The sequence below is a fragment of the Tenebrio molitor genome, chromosome 1 (genome assembly GCF_963966145.1).
Source record: "Tenebrio molitor chromosome 1, icTenMoli1.1, whole genome shotgun sequence".
NCBI classification, from domain to species: Eukaryota; Metazoa; Arthropoda; class Insecta; order Coleoptera; family Tenebrionidae; genus Tenebrio; species Tenebrio molitor.
In genome coordinates this window covers 3,883,491-3,904,663 of record NC_091046.1, presented here as the reverse complement: position 1 = coordinate 3,904,663, position 21,173 = coordinate 3,883,491, and the positions used below count along the sequence as shown (strand labels likewise).

General features: G+C 40.9%; 1 protein-coding gene across 4 annotated transcripts in view; it reads left to right on the top strand.

Annotated features, from left to right (window-relative positions):
- nrm (neuromusculin) overlaps window positions 1–18,511 on the top strand; it is a 242,354-nt gene extending 223,843 nt beyond the window's left edge. The window contains exons 6-24 of one of the 4 annotated variants that reach the window (XR_011161798.1): window positions 3,747–3,928; window positions 7,627–7,777; window positions 7,834–7,948; window positions 8,002–8,177; window positions 8,239–8,354; window positions 8,410–8,632; window positions 8,729–9,225; window positions 9,280–9,415; window positions 9,475–9,732; window positions 9,791–10,051; window positions 10,670–10,807; window positions 10,872–10,905; window positions 12,242–12,513; window positions 12,591–12,674; window positions 14,226–14,368; window positions 14,471–15,712; window positions 15,820–16,499; window positions 17,725–17,770; window positions 18,372–18,463. Coding sequence is in view for 1 of the 4 variants with exons in the window: in XM_069057101.1 (XP_068913202.1) it covers window positions 3,747–3,928; window positions 7,627–7,777; window positions 7,834–7,948; window positions 8,002–8,177; window positions 8,239–8,354; window positions 8,410–8,632; window positions 8,729–9,225; window positions 9,280–9,415; window positions 9,475–9,732; window positions 9,791–10,051; window positions 10,670–10,807; window positions 10,872–10,905; window positions 12,242–12,513; window positions 12,591–12,674; window positions 14,226–14,368; window positions 14,471–15,712; window positions 15,820–16,461 (4,670 nt within the window). In the remaining 3 variants the exon portion in view is untranslated. Of the gene's footprint in view, window positions 1–3,746; window positions 3,929–7,626; window positions 7,778–7,833; window positions 7,949–8,001; window positions 8,178–8,238; window positions 8,355–8,409; window positions 8,633–8,728; window positions 9,226–9,279; window positions 9,416–9,474; window positions 9,733–9,790; window positions 10,052–10,669; window positions 10,808–10,871; window positions 10,906–12,241; window positions 12,514–12,590; window positions 12,675–14,225; window positions 14,369–14,470; window positions 15,713–15,819; window positions 16,500–17,724; window positions 17,771–18,371 lie in introns of all 4 variants that reach the window. The other 3 variants (XR_011161847.1, XM_069057101.1, XR_011161817.1) reach the window with 3 other exon arrangements.
- The last annotated feature ends 2,662 nt before the right edge of the window (window positions 18,512–21,173 follow it).

The window sequence follows — 21,173 nt, the reverse complement described above, 5'->3', positions numbered from 1 at the left end:
TTTTGGTTATTCCCAAATAAGTCTAGATTTCCTCTATATGATTTGGTCTTCTTTCTCATTAAGGCCCACATTTATGTTCATTTATTTATATTTTCCTGATTTACTTTTCTTTCTTTTATATTACTTCTTCTTTTCTCTTCTCGTTTTCCTTTGTCTTTGTAGTTTTCTTATTTCCTTCACATAACGTCTTGTCTCGTGTGCCTTTCCTTTGCCAAGTTTTTTCATTTATTTCATCTTTGCTTCCTTTTATTATTAGTCTTATTTGATATTTTGGTTTGGTTGGAGAATTTTCCTTGATACTGAGGTACTGTTTTTTAAATCTCTTAATTCCAGATCCAGATTTGCTCATCAATTATTATTAGTTTTCGGAATCCCATTTTGAGACTGACTTACTTTTAGTTATTTCTTTTTTTGCAATTTTCCTGATTTTTGCTTGTACCTCTGTTTCCTCTCTTCGTTGATCATCGTTTACGTAGATTTTCTTCTCCACAGTTTCATAGCTTGCTTTTATTACTCGTGACCCAGTTTTCTTGCAGTTTCTAGTTTTACTGTTATACCCAGCTCTCTCCCTCTGTAGAAGATTTTTCATTTCTTCTTTTAACGCTCTGGGGTTATTTGTGTCCAATTTTGCCCCTTGGAGTATCATGTTTTTCCTTCTGTTTTCTCCCTCCAGTTAATTTTTTTCCCTAAATGTATCCTTTTACCACTCCACGTCGTACGCAAACACACTCCACGTTGCGTACAACGTGAGCTAGTGAGCATCTACTTTACCAGTTATTGGTTTCAGTCCACCTACTGCTCCACGTCATAAAGTAGAGTCCCTGCACGGGGGATAAGATAATATTTGTGGTCACCTCTCCGACATAAACTGACCTGACGTTCAAACTCTTCGGGCTCGTAAAGCCCTTAAGTATGTGGCTGTATGTCACACCTGTTATTGCCGCTTCATAATTAAAATCGTTAAGTCGAGGCTGGCCTGGCAATTTCCCTAAACCGAACGACCTCACACGTCTGGAAAGTCGTGACGGATTCGTGTCGGTCCTTTTGGTTTCGCTCGATTGAAATAAGTTAGTTTATAGATGGCGAGTTTCGTCGAACGGATGCCGAGAAACTTGGGTTATTTTTATCGTTTTTCCGGGTGGAAACCGGGACGTTAAGGTAATCGCAGAACTTCATAATTAGGTTCAAAATTTCAACACCACAAACTTTATCGGCTCCGGTGGCCGTTTTAACAAAGGCAACCGTTATCGCTCAATTACGTTGGTCCCGTTCGCATGACTGCTTCTTCTAATCGAATCACTCAAAACAGCTGCGGCAGTTTTCAACGTGTACAACAAACACGCGTTTCGGGGGGATGGGGTGGATGATGGTCGGACGCCGTTGAAAATTTAATAATTTAATTCATGTGTCAACTGCTGTGGCTCTATTGTTTCATTATTGTGCGCTTCAAGTTAAAGGATGAGTGCGGGGGTAACTGCTTGACCATTTCAAGAACAATAAAGGACTCTCGACACGCCTCCGAATATAAACTGTCCTCTATCTCGTTTCCTGACTAATGAAAATGTATTCGCAAACCTTACATATCGCTGCAAGGAATAATTAATTCGAAATTTTAATTACAAAGTTTCCGAGTGTTCTGTTATTTGCCTTTCAAAAGCCAACCAAAATAACGTACCGTTATTTTCCACCTTACTCGCTCAAGAGTATATCACGGTATTTTCCGGGGAATCTCGACAAATAAACGATCACGACAAAAGTGCATCGAGACTGCACCCGTACCGCGTCTCCGGGGTGGTATACATCACGTGGTCAATATCGAAGGCGACATCATCCGTGTCTGAGATCGTGGATCATGCCACTCGATGAACTTTACAAGTGCGGTTTCTGGTACGGCACCCCAATAGGCGACCCCTTAACCCGGTAATTAACCAAATTCGAGCATCCGATCCGACATCTGGCTGCATACAAACACAAGATGCAGCACAAACACGAATCTCGAGCGTGCTCTAAAGCGCGTCGAGGTAAAGCTCCGATTGCTTGAAAACTTATAAGCTTAATTGAATGATTCCGAGTTGCGGGCTGAAGCTTAAGTAACTGGAAATTAGGGAAGCTGTCGACCGAAAGATAATCAAAAGTTTTGTTTGGCGATTTAACCGGTTGTGACATTGAATTTGAACCGATAAAAATGCACCCAAAACGAGTAATTCAGGTTTCCGGTAGAGTACTCTCTAATTATTACCTCGCATGGTAAATAGTAATAATATTAAACGAAAAAGTAAAGAATAGTATATTATTCAATGAGCGGATAATAGTCCGAAGGCGAGTAGCGTAATTCATCCGAGCGAGTAATAGCCATTATCCGCGAGTCGAATAATATACTTTTTCTACGAAAAGAAGAAAAAAAGAAATAGAAAAAAAATCGTTTTCAGTAAGAGTCCTTTTTATGCGTGCGCGTGCCATGAAGACTGGTAAAGGCATGCCTTAAATTATGTTCTTGATTAACCCTCTATATCTGTCTTACAAAACTCATAATTCCGTTATTAGCATACGTTCACTGTAATTATTTGGAGAATAATTTATAGTTGTGTTCAGTAAGGTAATTACGGAATATCGATATCGGGAAATGAACCTATCTACATATAAATTACAAATTTTATTTCTCCACAGATACAACAACGAAACTGAAAATTGAATATTTCAACGAACGTAAAATCCAAAACGGAGGGAAAGTGATGAAAAAATGGTGTTTTTGCCAACTAATTGTCCGTTATTGACGCCGAACCCGTGCGAATAAAAAAAAATCTCCCCGAACAAAATCCGGCCCGTTTTAAAACCCTCTCTTTAGATTTCCCATGCCGCTGGTAATGCTCCGTTGTTTCGTCCAATTACGTAATCTTTTATGGGGTTATCCGAGACGCTCCGGGGGTGAGCTCCAAATTAAGTATTAAAAACTTTCCATTTTTAACGGCATCCAGTTAGATGTATAAACAGGAGATTTTATCACGTCACAATCTGCACGGCGTTCCTAATTTTTTGCGCTTCGGGCGATAAAAGCGCCCCGTTATTTTTTCTCACCCCCTTAAATTAAATCGTTTTCGTGAACGTAGCACGAGTGAATGTTCGTGACACAGCTTCTTAAGTGTATGAATGTATTTTCAGCTTTACGTTTAATTAAAACGGCCGTGGAATCGAGATACTTAAAGTAAGAAGGTGGCGTGCTTCGAAATTACCCTCTTCAGCGCGGAGTGGTGGCTTTACATTTCGTGTCGCGCGGTTCGATGTTTAACCTCATCATCTTGCGTCCTCCGTTACTTGTTTGACGCCCCGAACGAGGAACCATGACCGAAATTATTACCGAAGAACGTCACATTTTTACGATCCGGTCTGACGACGGCGGCTCAACCTCTTCGTTTTAATTGACTGTAAAAAATTTATTAAAAAAATAACCCCACCGAGCGGACCCAAAATCTAGCGTTTTCTTAATTTAACAACTTTTTCGGGAGGATAATTTCAAAATATATTTCAAATATCGGTGGTCCCACAAGAGACCCTTGTGGAGAGCACCCTCCTTTACCTTCGTTTTTCTTTAATTTACTTTATCTTTATTTCCTCTACACAATAACATTCCGTTTCAAAATATGTTTGAGACGCCTCTGGTTGGACAGGGCGTTGTAAATTGTAAAAAATCTATTTAAATCCTACATTCCGTCCACGTTCCGTATAATTGGATTACGTTTAATTTGCAGTGAGTCCGACGAAAATAGAGTTGTCCGGCGTGAGCGGTCACGTGAACCAAGGAACCCTGGTGACTCTGTTGTGTCAAGTGTTCGGCGCCCGGCCCATGGCGGAGGTGGAATGGTACAACGGCACCCTGATAACGGCCAACAACAGCAGAGGGATCGACCTCCGGACCATCTACGAACCCAACGTGAGTGTTAGGTTGGGAATCGAGCTCGACAAAGCTCGAACAATCCCATTAGAGGTTTGATGCGTCCGTTTGTTCTTCTCCTGGCAGAAAAATGTGTGTTTTTGGCCGACGTTCCGAACTGAACAATGCATTCTCCATTAGCCGTTCGGATCGATGAAACGAACTTTATACGTAAAAGCAGATATGATCAGAAAGTTGTTTGGAACTGGCGTATTCGGAAAGTTTCGTTTTAACACTAATTATTAAGTCTCTGGGGTTTAGGTAGAGTTATACCTAGTTGTGCGGTTTATGCCGCCACGATCAATAATAAATGCATCGCGAACTTTTCTCCATTGAGGTCTTGTAACCGAACGCTGATTAATATTGATCAGGTGTTAATTTAAACTTTTCTAGATTTTGTGGTAACAACTTGCCGAATAAGTTTTCCATCCACCTCTACGCTTTTCCCCCCAAAAGAAAAAAATACATCGAATCGTAATTTTCTCGGTACTCGTTGCTTTTAGGCGTTTCACCTTCCACTCGACATTCGTGCAAGAAACGTTTTAATTACACCGATCTTGTTTTTGATATAATTTAAAAGCATCATAAATCGAGTTTTATGCTAGATACGGCGCTGTGTGTTTTGATTATAAGTTATTGCAAAACCACCACTCATAAATTACAGATAATATATTACCCTTTCAAGGATATGCAGCCAAATGCTCTTGCTAATAAACACACATTGTACCTATTTGTTTTGCACTTCATCGGCAATTCAGGCGCAACTGACTCCGATATGATCGAGTACTCTTAGCAGTGTCATAAAAAATGTACAAGTGTTATGCACTAGTTTGTCAACCGTTGAGTACGAAGCAGGGAAGGAGAAATCCAACACTTGGATACATTTTGTCGACACACTGGTAGAAAAAAAATATTAAAGAACCAGTCAAATTTTGGCGGATGCGCCAGGTCAGCGAGAAAGATGTCCAACAAAAATCTTCTGAACCGGCATGTGAAGCGCGAAACTTATCTTTCCTTCGCATCTTTCCACTTAATAATTGATTGTAGCGTTTAATAACGTCGAGTTGGGAAAAAACTAAATCTCGAAAGCTCCGCCATATCAAATTTCATCTGCACGACAGTTTTTTCCGACCGTCGAGTCGTCAACGGCAACACGACAAAACACGTATTATTTTAAGCGTTCTTTTTCAACGCGACTTTGCGAAATCGAGCAATACGAACGTCCCCGCCGACTCCGTCTCGGAAGAGTGTTGAAGAGACGCTAAAAATATGATTTCATTCGTTCTCGCGGATAAGATCTGACTTAAATTAAAAGTTACGGACGTACGGATCGCGGACGAGAAACAATTCTTAATTTTTAGCATCAGATAAACTCATAAGTCATATCTGGAGACATCTCTCGCCGGCCCGCTAATCTTTATCATGCATCAAGCTCGCGGAAACGGATGGAAACTAAATACCCTCTTAACGTTACGGCTTTTTTTCCGTCTTCCTTCATCTGCGCCACAAATGAAAATGGGGAACGCGGAGCGCACCGAACTCTGTACATTGTTGCAGATTAATTAAAGTAGCACTTCGGCGTTACGAATTGCTCGCAATTGCAGCTGAGTTATTGGGTTGCGTCGCGAAAAAATTCCCATCTGATGAAATGAACAGTGACATAGAGTATCGCATCGTTCTTGTTAAAAACGAGGTCGAAGGTCAATTTTCGAACGGAGTCGTCTCCTCCGCGTCCAATTTACTCGGCGCAATAAAGTTTGCATCATTATTTTTATATCGGTACCTATCCTCTTTATTGCCGAATTTATCCTTTGCCTCGACAATAAAAAGGATGTCATATAATAACTAATCGCGTGTCCCGCGTCTCGACTCCACTCGTTCGACAACAAATGCCCGGACGTTTTTCTTGCTGGCCCGACTTCCCCCGGTTTTGAGCGTCGGCCGCGATAAATCTCTCCGAGAGGTAGTCTTTCGTTGCGCCCCCTAAATACGTCACGGCACCCCTAGATTGAGAGTCGTCGGTGGAGCATCTCACCGACGAATAACACAATTCCACATTTTCGAGAGATCCCAGGAAATATACGACCCCTAAATGCTTTAAAATATCGCGCCGGTACGCAATTTTACATACGAAGGGCGGCTGTTTCTCTAATTTATCGCATCTGTACCGATGTTAAGTCCCGGTCTCGTGTCTTCCCACTTTTACATCTTATTAAATCTGGTTTCTGCGACTCGCCCCCCAGTGTCGCCGGAAATAATTAATCGGCGCTGGCGGCGCTCGTTGCCTTTCGATCGGGGAGCTTCGATTAAAATATAATTTTAATTTGGAGAGTCGCCAGGACTCGGACCTTGCACGCAAATTCCCTTCACCTGAAAGCTCTGGAAAACTCAAATCTGAATGGAGTCCTTGTCGTGTGTTTTTTTCCCAAACTTTAAATTTCGTTCTATTGTGTTTATTCGCTTTGTCAAACTTGTATCAGGGGGATGTTCGGCCGAAAACTTCGGAATATGGTAAAATATTTTTCAATAGCCCCAATTTTTACGCACAATAAGAGTGCGTGGGGGATGGATTAAATTATGATTCCGGCGAGGATAGGAAACGAGTCCGGTTCTGATGTTCGCGCGGTATTTTTTTACATTTGCGTCAGCTCCGTCATATGAGGGACATTTCAAGGGACTATTGTTCTCCATTAGAGGCAAATACAGGAAATAATTCACGCCGTGTGGGATCGAACTGGGGGGAAATTAACAGCACGACCGTCATCGGAGATAAATTGGCGGAGGAATGCACCGCACAATCGAACGCCGTCACGCTCCAGACGTATGTTTCAGCAAGAAAGGAAATGGGATTTTCGAGTTGTTATCTTTCAGCAGAAATTTTTATGGAATAGTATTTTTTTAATCACAGTCGGACGACCGTGCTCGACGCAACTCCCACGTCAACTTCAAAACAATTCGCGGGGAATCCTCTCCGCAACTTCACACCGAAACAAAGTTACATAAATTATTAAGCAAGATACACGAGAACGGCACGTAAACTGTAAAAGACCGTAATGTGCGTTTGAAAATTTAAAAAGTTTAAGCGAAATTAACTTACGGCCGCTTCTTTACGACTCAAGTTTTAATTATTAGAATTAGTACTTTTCTGTTTGAATTTTTAATTGTCTCTTTGAGGATTTTCACATCTCTTTACCTGCCAAAAGCGAGATTCCCGGCGCGCCCGCATGAAAAATTAAATTTCACGTTTCTAGCCGAGACGATACAACGGGACGCGAAAACTTTACGGCCGGTAATTTGTCTCGAAACGCGTAAAAAATTTCTTTCGGGAGATCGTTTTAATTGGGGGCGGATTTTTTTTTAATTCCGCGATCGGTCTCGTCGCCTCCATCGGAACCGGAATCGCCCCCCGGAACTCGTTTTGAACGGATTCGGCGCGATTTATAAAGCGTAAACGCAGTTTGATTCGACGATAAAACTTCTGTTATTGTCCGCAACGTAATGCTCCCTCCGCCGTCGAAGAACAATTAACAAGGGAGACATGGAAAGACTTTTATTAATATTAGAAATCGGAATGATGTATTGCGGTGCTTAACGTTTGATGGTTTCTTTATAGGCTCGTAAATATTTTTAATTCCACCGACCGAATTGCCGGCCGGACACTAACACAAAACCGATAACGGATCGTGTTTCATTTCCAGAGGGACGGGACCTTCACCACCAAAAGCAGTCTGATATTCGTCGCCACGCGTTACGAAAACCTCCAGAAATTCGAATGTTTGGCCAAGAACGAGGTCTCCGTCAATAAAGGGGACCCAGATCTGCAGGGACTCATCTTTCTGGACGTCCGATGTGAGTAGTACCAACACCTAGAGCAAAGTATCAAAAAACTACGACTTCATTTCCAGACCCGCCAGTGATCACGATCGGAACGAAAGACGATACCGTAGTCAGAGAGGGCGCCTCTATCGTATTGTCCTGTAAATATTTGGCCAATCCCCAAAAATTAGAATTCGCCACTTGGTAAAGAACGAAAGTGCTTCCTGCAAATAGATCTCTCATCGTGACACTTTCAGGGTCAAGGACGGTAAGAACGTCAAGATAACGGAGAGACACAAAGGCGGCGACGTGCAAAATCCCACTTTGACGATCGTCAACATCACCAGAGAAGACATGGGCGAGTACAGATGTTTGCTGCAGAATTCCGTCAACACATCTTTGTCCGAAGAAATGATCTTCCTGGATGTTCACTGTAAGACGTTGCGGGTCGGTGCGGCTGACCGACGCAATTGAGGATTTGTCCACTGTTGCAGATCCCCTCGACGTCGAAGTCATCATGGAACCGCCGACTCCCGCCAACGCGACCGAAATGAAAAACGTAACGCTCGTGTGCAACATTTCGTCCGGAAATCCCCAATCGTTCCGTAAAGTAAACTCGACGAATCATTTGCGATAATTCCGAAGGTAAATCGATCCCCTTCCAGGTGAGTTGGTTTCTCAACGGCGAGCTGATGGCCACGCTCCCCGAGTGCAACTACAATCAGTCGTCGATCAACGACACTTTGGGCGGTCCCTTTTGCGGCATCGACCCCAGCATATTGAGCTTGATTTTTGTGGATAAGGAATTTGCAGGGAATTACACTTGCCAGGGAGAGAACGAGGCGGGGTTGGGGCGCATTTCCGCACCTCACGATCTAGTAGTTTACTGTGAGTATAACATGAACAAACAAAACTGCGGACGTTAAAGTCGGCAAATGCGCGACCGCTAATTTTGGTAAATTTGCGAACATTTCGTAATCGCAGATCCACCGTCGAACGTGACGCTGACGCACTCTCCGAAGACCGTGATGAAGAAGGGTCAGGTGACTCTGAGCTGCAGCGTCAAAGATAAAGGTTTCCCGCCGGACGTGGAGTACCTCTGGTTCAGAAACGGTCACATGATCCACAACATCACAGGATCCAAATGGACGATCCCTCACGCTTCGCTGGAGACCCGCAGCAAGTTCAGCTGCATTCCGTGGAACAAAGGCGGCCAAGGAGAGCCGGCCTTCGACTCTATCGACGTGGAAGCGCCACCGGCGCTCATCACCAAAGACAACACCCCTTACAAAGGCGTCCTCTACTCGTCGAAAAACATGTCGCTCACTTGCAGAATCGAGTGCTCGCCTTTGTGCTCGATAAAGTGGTTCAAAGACGGCCACGAAATTAATTTCGAGAGGAACAGCCTGTACTACGTGGTCAACACGACGCACGAAGCTGACTACAAGAAGAACGACTTCGAATCGATCGAGTCCACACTGGTGCGACATGGTGGATTGCGGTTTTCGCGAGATATTAATCAGCCTGAATTGCAGGTGTGGAACATCACCAACTGGCCGGGACAACAGCTGGACAAGAGCGCCAACGATTCGTCTTACATGTGCGCCAGTTACGATCCCCCGGAAAGACATCGCGTCGGAGTCAACTACACCACGGTGGTCGGAGTCGAATGTAAGGCGAGTCGGTCTTACACGTCGATGCGCTCGGTTCAAAGCGAATATTTCTTCCAGATCCACCCGAGAAAGTGACGGTGTTCCCCGACGTCGTGAACGTTACGGAAAACGTTCACATCCAGACCAACGTCAAATGCGGCGGAAACGGACGACCGAACCTGAGCTACGTTTGGAAGAACTTGACGTCGCACGTGATAATGAAAGGCGAGACGTTGAAGCAAACCGTCATGACGAAGTCATCGGCCGGATACTACTTTTGCGAGGCTTTCAACAAGCACGGAAACAAGACGGCTCGCGTCTTCTTCAACGTGTGGTGTAAGACCCCGACTCGATTTGTCTTGGCAGAAATCAGCGTTGTTGTCTTCTGCGACAGATAAACCCGAGTGTAACATCGAACGCGGACAGGAAGAGGACACTTCGGCTTTGATCTGCAGGGCGAGAGGCAACCCCAGCGAGATGACTTTCGCCTGGAAGATGATCGAACAGAACGAGACGACGGATCTGACCACTTTCGGCACCAGATTGGACTACAGTTACGTCTTCCTCGACCCGAAAGTGGACAAAACCAGGGAGTACCTCTGCGTGGCGAACAACTCGATCAAATCGAGCGATCCTTGCTCGATCGAGATTCCCGGTGAGTAACGTGTCCAGGTGGTGGTGACGACAGAAATAAAGTTGGTGTATTATTTAGCGTACCAGGAGCAAAGTAGTCAGATCGGATGGCCAGGTAATTAAGGCATGCGCATAAGGCAGCTCTATTTCACTTTTCTCCTGGTTTACCTCTCATCATCACGTTTTGGTTTGCTGGCATTTTATGTGCATGCACAAAGAGATTATTCAATGTACATTTATATTTTATTATAGGTGATTTCGTTTGGATGTGGTTTCGCGATGCGACACCGCAACTTTGACTTTTTCTTTCTGAGATTCTATTGGTGTGCTGTAGGCGAGCATCGAATGAATGGCAATTTGTTGAGTTATGTTTTTTTCCTGGCCGAAGGGTTTTTAATTGATAGCGAAATAAACGCTGTACAACGGCATAAAAACAATCGTAAAATTTTAATATTTCGGGATGCATTCGTTGCCAAATGAAGATCGATTAAATAATTAAGCTCGTGATTATTTGTCGTAAAAGTTACGAGTTTGTCGGTTGCGTTTATGGGCTTCGAAAGTCATATCCGAAATAAAAGCGCTTGTTATGTCGCTTTGATGCCGCCTTAAATTTGAATCGTCATGGTTAATTTGATTGCAGGAAACAAAACACCTTGGTATCACAGCAAAGAGAATTTAATAGTGATAGTGGCGTCGATCGTGACACTCATCGTCTGCGTCATAGTCGTCTGCATCATCATAATCGTCCTGTGCAGGAGGAAGCGGCAAAACACCAAATGTAAGCTTTGACGATTTCATCTCCTAACTCGCTAACTGTTTGGTTTGTTTTTTGCTAACGATAGGTAATAACCCGCTCGAGATGGAGGAGAGAGAAAAGTGAGTACACACGTTTGCATAAAATTCGTAACAATGAAACACTTGCTTGATGGGTGGTGGTAGAGAACCGCATCGATCGCAGCGACACAGATCACTTTTAATACTGTGCAATAACAACTGTGATAATTTCGTTTTTCCGTTGGCTTCACTGTGTTGTTTGTTTATCGTTTTAATCTTCCTTCTCTCCTCCGCAAGTCCGCACCATTTCCACTGAAGGTAAGACGCAACGCTTCCCGAAACTGGTCACTCTTTACGTCTCTTTTTTGGCTTCGTTTTGTTGCATTAGGGCTCGCAGCGACACCTTTTATCACAGATTAGTATTGCACAAACATAGAAAACGTGCGTGTATACTACACCGGGTGCAGTTAAAGCACACGCGCCTCCGCTGATCAATCTTCCGTGTGCTTTGGTTCCACCCTGTAGATTTTTTTTTACCACCCAAAAACTGGTCCACTCCACACCTCTCTGTACATAATGTTCTTGTCATACTAACGATCGACAACTTCTCAGGTTTCTGTGCACTCAAAGTCCTGACGTGCTCGGGTTGCCTTTGGTGCCCTGTGGCAGGGTGACATATTTAGGAAACCAAGGTAGCTTTAGCATACGATGCAACCTAACACTGATGTTTTATCAAAGTTCACTTGCATGGTAAACTGGATCACGTTACACGGTCTTTGTACCTATGAGTTTTGGGTGGTGGTAAGGTGCACAGTGCATGCATTTTCCAAAGTTCATTTCGACCCTTCCGGCACCCCTTGTTGACCAAATTTGCATCATTAGGGGTACACGACAAAAAGAGTTCCTCGAAGAACCGAGTTCATATCACAAGTGGCACACATGGCAAGGGAGGCAACCCCAGGGGAGGCCATTACACTTAACGCTTGTTTTTGTTCCGTACGCCCCCCAGGCGCAATAACTGCTGCACGCTGCTAATTTTTTCTTGCTTCGTGCAGTCACCCTCGAACAGGTACATTCCGCTTCGTCGTGAAACGCTCCAATATTTCACCGATCACACGACAAACATCCCCGATCGGAGTATAATAAGTACTCCATAAAGTGTCGTTTCATCGACTCGATCGTGTTGACTTCTGATAGAGCCCTCAATCATATTTTATATGCAGCATAACGTCAAACACGATCCGGAATGTACTCTCACGTCCCGACTTGCACTCGCTCCCCTACCCGCTTGCATTCACTTCATCCCCGTTTATCCAGCTAATGCAGCCGTTTTTTTTTCGTTTTGTTTCATGTTGTTCATGTTTGTCGACGTCGCTTGTCGGTCCCATCGCGCGTTGTTTGTCCGTTTCTCTTTCGCCTGGCATAAATTTGACGACAGACCTGACGGTCAATCGCCGGACAGCACGGGTCAATCGAAATGGCCCCTGAGACCGGGCGTTCTGGTCCACGTCGGTAAATTAGACAGCGTAAACGTTAGCCAGTTGTCGAACGATTCGACCCCCTTCCGTACCACTTCGGTGTCGAGCACCTTCTCCAAATATAAAAGGAACAAGTCCAAAGTTTATGCCAGGCTGCAAAGATTAAAGGATCTGCTAGGATTTAGCGGACGCGATCGCGTCCCCAGCGGCATCACTGAGGGAGCTAGTGGAGGTAAAAAAAACTATGATCCGTCTCTTTGTGTGTCGATATTTTATCGTGTTGTGTGTTATTCTTGCATGGCATGACAGTCGTCACGTATAAAAAAATTAAGCCGACCACGCCCGGCTCGGGGAATGGCACCAACTCGAGGAAGAGGAAGAAGCCTGGATACGGTTCGTTTTTGTTTTAGATCAATTAGAATTAACGTATTTGTCGGTGGTTTGAGGTTGAGACAGCTCGACGACGATGCGGTTGTTCGTTTCTTTTTCTGCGTCTACCAGAAATTTTATTTGATTTTTGAGAATTTGAGAATGAAAGTAAAATGAAAACATTTATATCGAATCTTTAAAATTGAAGATTTTTGTTATACAGGCTGAATATGAAATGTATCACAATATGTAAACCATAGTACCTTCAGCAAGTGAAAAATCCGAAAATATGGTTAAAAATTTTAAATCCATAAGGTCCAATTTAACTTAATTCCATCCCGAACGAGACGCTTCTGAAAGCTCTAATAAATCGAAACACGAATGTACGCAAAAACGCTGTAAAAACAGAGAGTGACAAAACCTTACTGTGAATGAAATAGCCGAAAAACACTTTAAATACACAGCCGCAAAAACGTGTAAGATTTTAAGAGTGAAAAAAAATGTCAACCATTTATACTTTTTATTTGAAGAAAACATGATGAAAAGTTTGAACCTTCAGACCCATATATCTTTGTAAAGACCCCTCTCCCCCCCATATATTTTTTATTTTATTTTTTAGAGATTCCTGAGATTTTTCCCTACAAGACCCCCGACTTGGAATACGTTAATTTTGCGACACCCTGTATAGCGCAAAACTGAATGCACGTGATTTTCACAATTTGACTGAAGATCCTACAATAATAGGGTTTTTAAAGATTGTGAGGCATTTCAAATTCATCCTGTATATATATATTTTTTTTTTGTTGAAGATTATTGGTAATTATCCTCTTTTATGGTTAAAATTTTGCGCGGGCGAATTTTTCCACTCAACTTGAAATACTTTAACCAATATTAAAATGGGAAATAAAAAATGCAATAAATGAATGTCATTAACAAAAATTACATGTTTCTGTTGCCATAATTAAATGTGGAATGAGTTTAATTGAATTTAATAAATAAAATGGAACTGTTTCATTATTGAAATTTTATTTGCATCTTTATAAATTATTCAAATATGAAATAGCGCATTAGTACATATTTGCATTTTGTCAAATTAAACATAATTGTCGACGTCGATAAAAATAAAATATTTTACATGAATTTCAAAGTTGAAGCGTTTGTTAACAAATAGTTGGACGTTTTTGAACAAGGTGAGTTTTTTATATTGCATCCCTTTCCTCACTTATATAACAATATACTATTTCCAACCGCTACAAACTTTTTGACATAAAACAAACAAGATGAAAGTAACTTTTCAATTAGGTGCATCGTGTATGCATCAAAGCCTCGCTCAAAGTAAATATTTTACATTTTCATTTAATCCGAAGTAAATAAAACCTGCACGCTAGACAAATATTACGTTACAAATTAACTTTGTGCTTTTAGTAACGGTTAAATAAATATATAAGTTGATATTTTTCGCGCCGAGCAATCTTGACCTCTACCATTTTCATAGCTTCATTACTAATTAGATAAACGTCAGAATGTCTCGGGACGTAAAACCGAAGTTTAAAATGACACTTTTTTATGCTCCAGCACCCAACCCGTCCTCTACAGGAGATAAGATGAGATTAGGGGCTGCTCCACCGGTTGGCGGTTCAGCAGACCCCGCAAATGATCACGACAAAGGATTCTACGAAAACCTCCCCTTCCACGGCATGCAGAACCCACCAAATAAAGTGAGTTGAATTTGGCACGAACCTAACTGCGAAACGGTGTGCTTTTCGTTTTATTTTTGTTATCATCATTTAATTTGCATGCGTGTGTGTGTGTGTTTGCAGCCAATCTCGGTCATTGCCCCGTTCACTCAAGAGACCACCCGAAATTTTCCCCAATCGGCCAAATCCTTGTCCCCCACCGCTTTCGCCCCCTGCCATAAAATTATACAGCGGCACCGGTCCTTCCACGGCTTCCAAAACAATCAGCAAATGCGCCAGATGACCAACTTCGGCTTCGATTTGAACCGGAGCAACCCGTACTTGTTCGGCGGAAGCAACTTGCGAAACAAGAACTTCTACGCGCAAAACATAACCAATCAACAAGTCGCGGAGCCCTTCGCCTTCCAGAGCAATTTCCAGCCCATATTGAATTTTAATCCGTTTTTGCTTCCGAACCCTTTCAGTATCCCGCCTCGAACGAATAGGGTGGCAGGCCGAAGAGAAACGGATATCAGACGAACGGCTTCCGGTATCAATATCTCAGAAAGGGAAAAACCGAAAGGTGAGGGGAGCCAGGAAAAGATCGCAGAGTCGAAACCGGACCCCGACAACGACAAACGTTTCGGTTCTTTGGAGTTGAAAAAGCACAAGTGCTACTCTCCTACGTTCTACTCGATGAGGTGCAAGAAGCACGCCAAAAAAAGACCGATTGTTTACGCTTTGCCCAAAAAAGTCTTCGGGGATCTTAAGCCGACAGAGGAGAGGTACCAGGACGTGACCGACAGCATACAAATATTCGAACACAAGTCGGAGACCGCCGAAAACAAGACGGTTCCGGTTCCGGCCCCGAGATGCAGAAAACATCGCAGGAAAGAAATCATATATCAAAACGTGTCCCAACAGGTCGTCAACGTGACGACCAGCTCGCCGAATCCGGACGTGTCGAATAGCTCCAATGACGGTTCCGAAATGCTGGAAAGCGAAATCTCCGTCATCGAGGCTCAAGTGCATTCTTCGAACGAGCTCAAAACCGAAACGAAACCACCAGATGGTGAAGTCAAAAGTCCGCCAAAGTTGGTCGGCGTCTATCCCAAATTAAATCTATCGACGGATTCCGCAACCGGTGCCGTCCAAGCTCTGAAGAACTCCCCGATTCTCAAAGTTAGTCCCAACGTTGCCAAACCAAAAACTGACAGTCCCAAAGGTTCCCTGTCCTCGCAGATCCAAGCCAGATTGAAAAGCTCCAACGATAAGCTGAACCACAGCGACGACAGCAGCAAAGAAAACCTACCCCTGATCCCCCAAATGCCTTTGCTAAACCCCCAAAGTAAATGGAGTCCCGGCCTTGCTAGCGCTAACCGACAGGTTCGTTTTTGTTGCTTTTTTTTTTGGTTTGACGTTCACCAAAGCGGAGCACCTTACGTGCTCCGCCAGATGATTTTGTTATACTAATTCGATTTAACCGATTTCAGAACGCTTTTTACACACTAACAACCCCGCATTATAAACACATAAATGTCGGCTTGCCCCCGCAATATTCGGCAACCATCCCCCATCAGAAACACACGAAGCTCATCCCGCGAGCTCTGTTCGACGAGCCGTTGCCCAAGAGCAAGTCGTTCTCGTCGAAACCGAAGCACAAAAAACATTTCCAAATACCGCTGCAGAAGTGTCACAGTTTCAAGTTTCAAACGGCCGAGAGTTACTTCCAACCGATACGAAACATTCACGAGGAAGATCTGATGAAGAACGGCTACGTTTCGGACTATCCGGAAAGTAGCAGCAGGGGACGTCATCACAAGAGGGAGAAGCCCAAACAAAAGACCAAAGGACCTCTGGTCGTGATGAGGCCCAACGAGTACCACGGGAGCATCCAGTTCCCAGAGAGCGTGCACAACTCCGTTCAACTTCAGTATCCGCAGCCGGTGCTGGGAAGGAGCGCGAAGAAACCGAACGGGGTGGTCTACGCCGACCTAGACATGCCTAAGACTAACAGCAAGAAGAGCTCGCACGAGACCAGTTCTTCTTCGCAGAGCAAAACGCAAAAGTCCAAACCAAAGACTGAATACGCAACGCTTAGTTTTAACGATGTCGGTCAGGAGATTGACGTTTAACATAGATTAGGATATCCTTTTTACTAACTTAGTTTAAGGTTAGTGTGCTGGCTTTGCCGCTTCCAGTAACGGTTTGAAACATTTCAAAATCTCCGCAGAGAGTTATAAGGCATTTCTCTTTTTTAACTTGCGTCTGTTCGAAATTATTTCAATTATTCTAGTTTTAAAAATTAAAATTTCATCAGATCGGTTTTGATCGTCATAAAATTGAAAAACTTGGGTGCAGGACTTGACAATATTATTCGGGTTACGGTTTCAAAATTATCACATATTATATCCCAAGTGCAAAATTTTTTATCGGAAATTTTTTTGCTAATGAACGAAAACATCCGTAAATGAGGTCAGAAGACCAATTATTACCAAATAAGAGCACGAGACGAAGTCGAGGGCTTTTATTTGATAATAATTGGTCTTCTGACCGAATAATTTATGAATGTTTGAGTTCATTAGCAAAAAAATTTCCAATATTAAAATTTTGCACGAGGGGTATACGGCTGATTATTTCCTGAATAGAATGAAACCAAACGCATTATTTCCAATCCTTTTTATTCAAAATAATTATAAAAAATAATCAGGTACCGACATTTTTTATCAGATCATTGCACATGTGCATTTTAGAGAAATTTTATCGGGTTATTTTTTGTTTTCTCGTTTTGATTGGTCAATATTTGTCAGGCAATTGGTTGCTAAACACATGAAGGAAATAAGCAACAGAAAAAAAGCATAGTATAGTCCATGTAATATCCCAAGTCAGTAAAATGAAAGCTTATATTTTTAATTATAAAATTCATGTGCATGAAATTATGTTATGCATGATATTCTATAAAACAACAAGATTTAGTTAATCAACAGAGATACGTTTTTTTGCTGTAGTTGTCCGTTTTATCCAAAATTTTTATGTTAGAAAAGGATATTTTACTGACTTGGGGTATTACATTAACAGCTTCGATGGAAAAAACAAGTGTCGATTGATTAGTTAATGTTTTCCAATTTTACTGTTACACTTTTAAAATTGAAGAAACGCTTCCGCACACAAAAAAGAAATGCCCAAATTCCAAACAGAAACGCAACTAAAAATCAGTTTAAAAAACTGTAGAATTTAACGATGTCGCTGAAAACTCTGCTGCTTTGCTTAAATAACAACTTCCATTTTGTTCAACATGCCATCAATTGTTACTTAAAACCATACTCCTTAAGTACAGAATTGTGGCTCAAATCTACAATTAAATTCTATGCTTAACCTGTTTCTAAATTTTGTTTTAGACTAATGGGACAACCACTACTGGTAGTGATACCTATATTTTCTAAGGTAATGTTGTAGACGCTTAGAAATAGATTTTTTTTATTTACAATAATTGTAAATTTAGAGCACAATCGGTTCCTAACTAAATTGGAAAGTGTAATGATTTATCGCCGGCGCTTTTGTTGCTCCTATTTTACGTTTTTGCAGCGTTATTGATGTATTTATTATTTACACGCCATTTAGCTAATCTAAGGCCGCACATAATATCTAAAAATCCATAATTTTCCTTGGGTAGCTTCGCGAAAGCGATGGTGTTCTTTTTATATTTCGTACCTACTCGTACGTCATAGTTACATAACGGAAGATGAAGAATTTAAAATCTGACATCATTTCGCATTACTACTAACGGCAAAACTCGCCATTTACCGAATTAATAATGCATAAAATGAAATTAATGTTATTTTTTCCGATTGCAACAATCAAACATTGTCAACAAATACGGTACAAGTTTAATGTCGTACAGGTTCAACATACAGAATACATTTTAGATTTGACTCGACGTTCGAACAAAATATGTACATACATACTTGTTGTTGCTGCAAGTTTTGCCGTGAATTTTTCAGTTTTGTCGGAAACGTTGGTGATAATGGAGATTTTTCATTTTCAGCCTTACCGGCCGGAATCCAGTGACCTAGAATATGCCGACGTTGATTACAAATACGGCCCTATAAATTACAAGGCAGCCTCCATTTACGCTGCCATGAAACGGAACAAAAACAACAACAGAATGGAAGAAGTAAATAAGCCCAACGACGACCTCTTGTAACTAATGTACATACAAAACACGAACGTTCGTATTTCAATTATTGTGTTTAAAATTTTATAATGTTTAAGCGTTTTCATAGACATATCGATATTGATGAATTCAATAATCTCTTGTTATTGCTGTACTTTATTCTCTAATTGTTCTTTTGTCTATTTCTAACAGTATTGTCAGCCTCTCAGCTACCAAAGATTTGTTGGTTAATTTAATTTTAAGTGAAGGAGGCTGACGAAGGCTTAATTTCCACGCATTTGCAACACTAACTGTAAATCGTTAATTGTGAGACTTTTATATTTTTTGTCGCTGATGTTGAATGTTTTCTATTTCAATTATTATTATTATTATCACTGTAGAATTTAATACAAGAAATTGTGCAAATCTGCACGTAACGAAAATGCTCAAATCACATGTACTTAATATCCCATGATTTGCACGATTTCAAAACGACGGTGCCAAAGAAATTATTTATACCAAAAAAAAAAAAAACTGTGAAACGTGACGTCCATTTAAATGAAACAAAATCCTTTGAAAAATTTGGTGTGGTGCTGCGGTTAATAACTTCTGGACATTTATAATAAAAAATATTAGAACAGTAATAAATAGGCAAATTTGTATAGTTATTATTACCTTTCAACTTCTCTGTATCATCTTGTAGATATGTAAATTATAAATTTTAGCCCTTATGCTATTTAATAAAGAATTGTATTTAAAATTCTCTTTTATTTACACATCCCGTTAAAATTAAAATAACAAAACTACAAAGTATACCCTTTCGGAACAAAATAATTTTTTTGTGCAACCGTACACGACACGAGCACTTCGCGTACCTAAAACAGGCCGCAAACTCCAATTTCGCGGCCGTTACTTTTAACGACGGCAGTTAAAGTAAACGTCATTTAATATTTGATACAAATCAGTGTTTCCATGTAAGACTGGTGTTTAGATTTTTCGGGCATAAAATTAGAAACTTCAGAATTTAGTATGTTCCGATATTTTAAAGATTATTTACAAAATAAATTGTTTTATTTATGTTATTTGCATAGCGATATGTAAGCCGAATTGATATGTATTTATGGACAGTGAAGTAAATTGTGCTTGTTCGTTTTATACCTAATAATTACAAATTTTCGGTTGCACAAAAAATGTTGTGTACCCACCCCTTCGTCGCGAAATTCTCCAGATTGTCCTGTCTCGGCCGCAAGCGGCCTCGGTGACAATTTTTCTCTCGGTACGTTAAAGAATGATTTCGCGGCCTTGATATACAAATACCTAACTATTTTGAGAAAATTACATATTTTACTTCAAAATTTTAACTTAATTTTTAATGTAAAAATTTTAATTGACCTCAAAAAAAATAAACCTCTAAGATTTAACAATAAAATTTAACGCAAATGTTGAAAATGCCCTCCCGCCAACTATTTGGCACTCTCCGACACGAGCGTAAACTCTTTGCACACTGCGTGTACATGTAAGTGTTTTTTTTTTTCATATTTGAATACATTTATTTTACAAAAAAGTACATAGTGGTAGTAGGTACAGTGTGGAATAAAATGATTTACATCTAGTTACCTTTGGAATTTTTGCACATGTAAATTTTCCTGTACCGCTCTACTTTTTTTTGAAGTGCCGAACTATTAGTTCTGTCAATAAATGTCATCAATCGAATTGACAATTGTTACAATTTACTAAATTGAATTAACAAACGTTGGTGGCCACTTTCAACACTAGCTGTGACTTGCTTTTGTTAGCTCCTTTTTAATTTCAATCTCTACTTTGCATTCATATCATCCCTTCGCAATAAATCACATTTGGAATTTTGGAATATTTTGAGGTTAGGCTTTCTTTTTTTTTTTTGTAGAGCGGCATTTCGTATTTTTACAAGGGTAATGCAAAGGTAACTAGATGTAAATCATTTTATTCCACACTGTACATAGTAAAGAAAAAATGCATAAAAAGAAGCTTGCTAAAAAAAAAAAAAAAATAAGCCTCAACACGCAAGGCAAACTTTGACGAGTAAATATCGAATGTTGCAAGTAAATCCCCTGTTAATGCATGAATTGGGAAAGAAAATCAACTCCAGAAAATTATCTGATAAAAATTTTTTAGTCAAACTTTAGCTCAGAACTTTGATGGAAGTTTTGGATTCTAATGCTTCACTATTAAGTTCCAAAAGTAAGTCTGGAGAAGGTACACTTATATTCAAAAAAATTGCGTACGCCATTTAATTAAGTAAGTCATTATTCTAGGTTTTTGTATCGTTTAAAAACGGACTTTTTCTGTCATTTTGAGAAAACTTAGAAGACTGGTTATGTCTTCATGTTTAGATAATTTTATTTGAATATTACATTAATATTTGGTCATGGCGCCGTTTGCGTTGTGTATCAGAACTGGCGGACCAAAATAATACGGTGAATTGATCATGTTCTGGAAATAACAGGAAAAATGTTCAAAAAAATATATCTTAAATAGTGATTACTGATTAGGAAAGAAGCAATTTAAACTGACCAATCCTGTTGTTGATGTTAAGTTACCTTTAAATTAGTTTTCCTGCTTTATTTGTAACTATGGACGCATTTCAAATGATGCATTATGCATTGTTGGGTATCCGCATTGTTTGTGCAATGACGGACGTTTTCAGGTTATAAT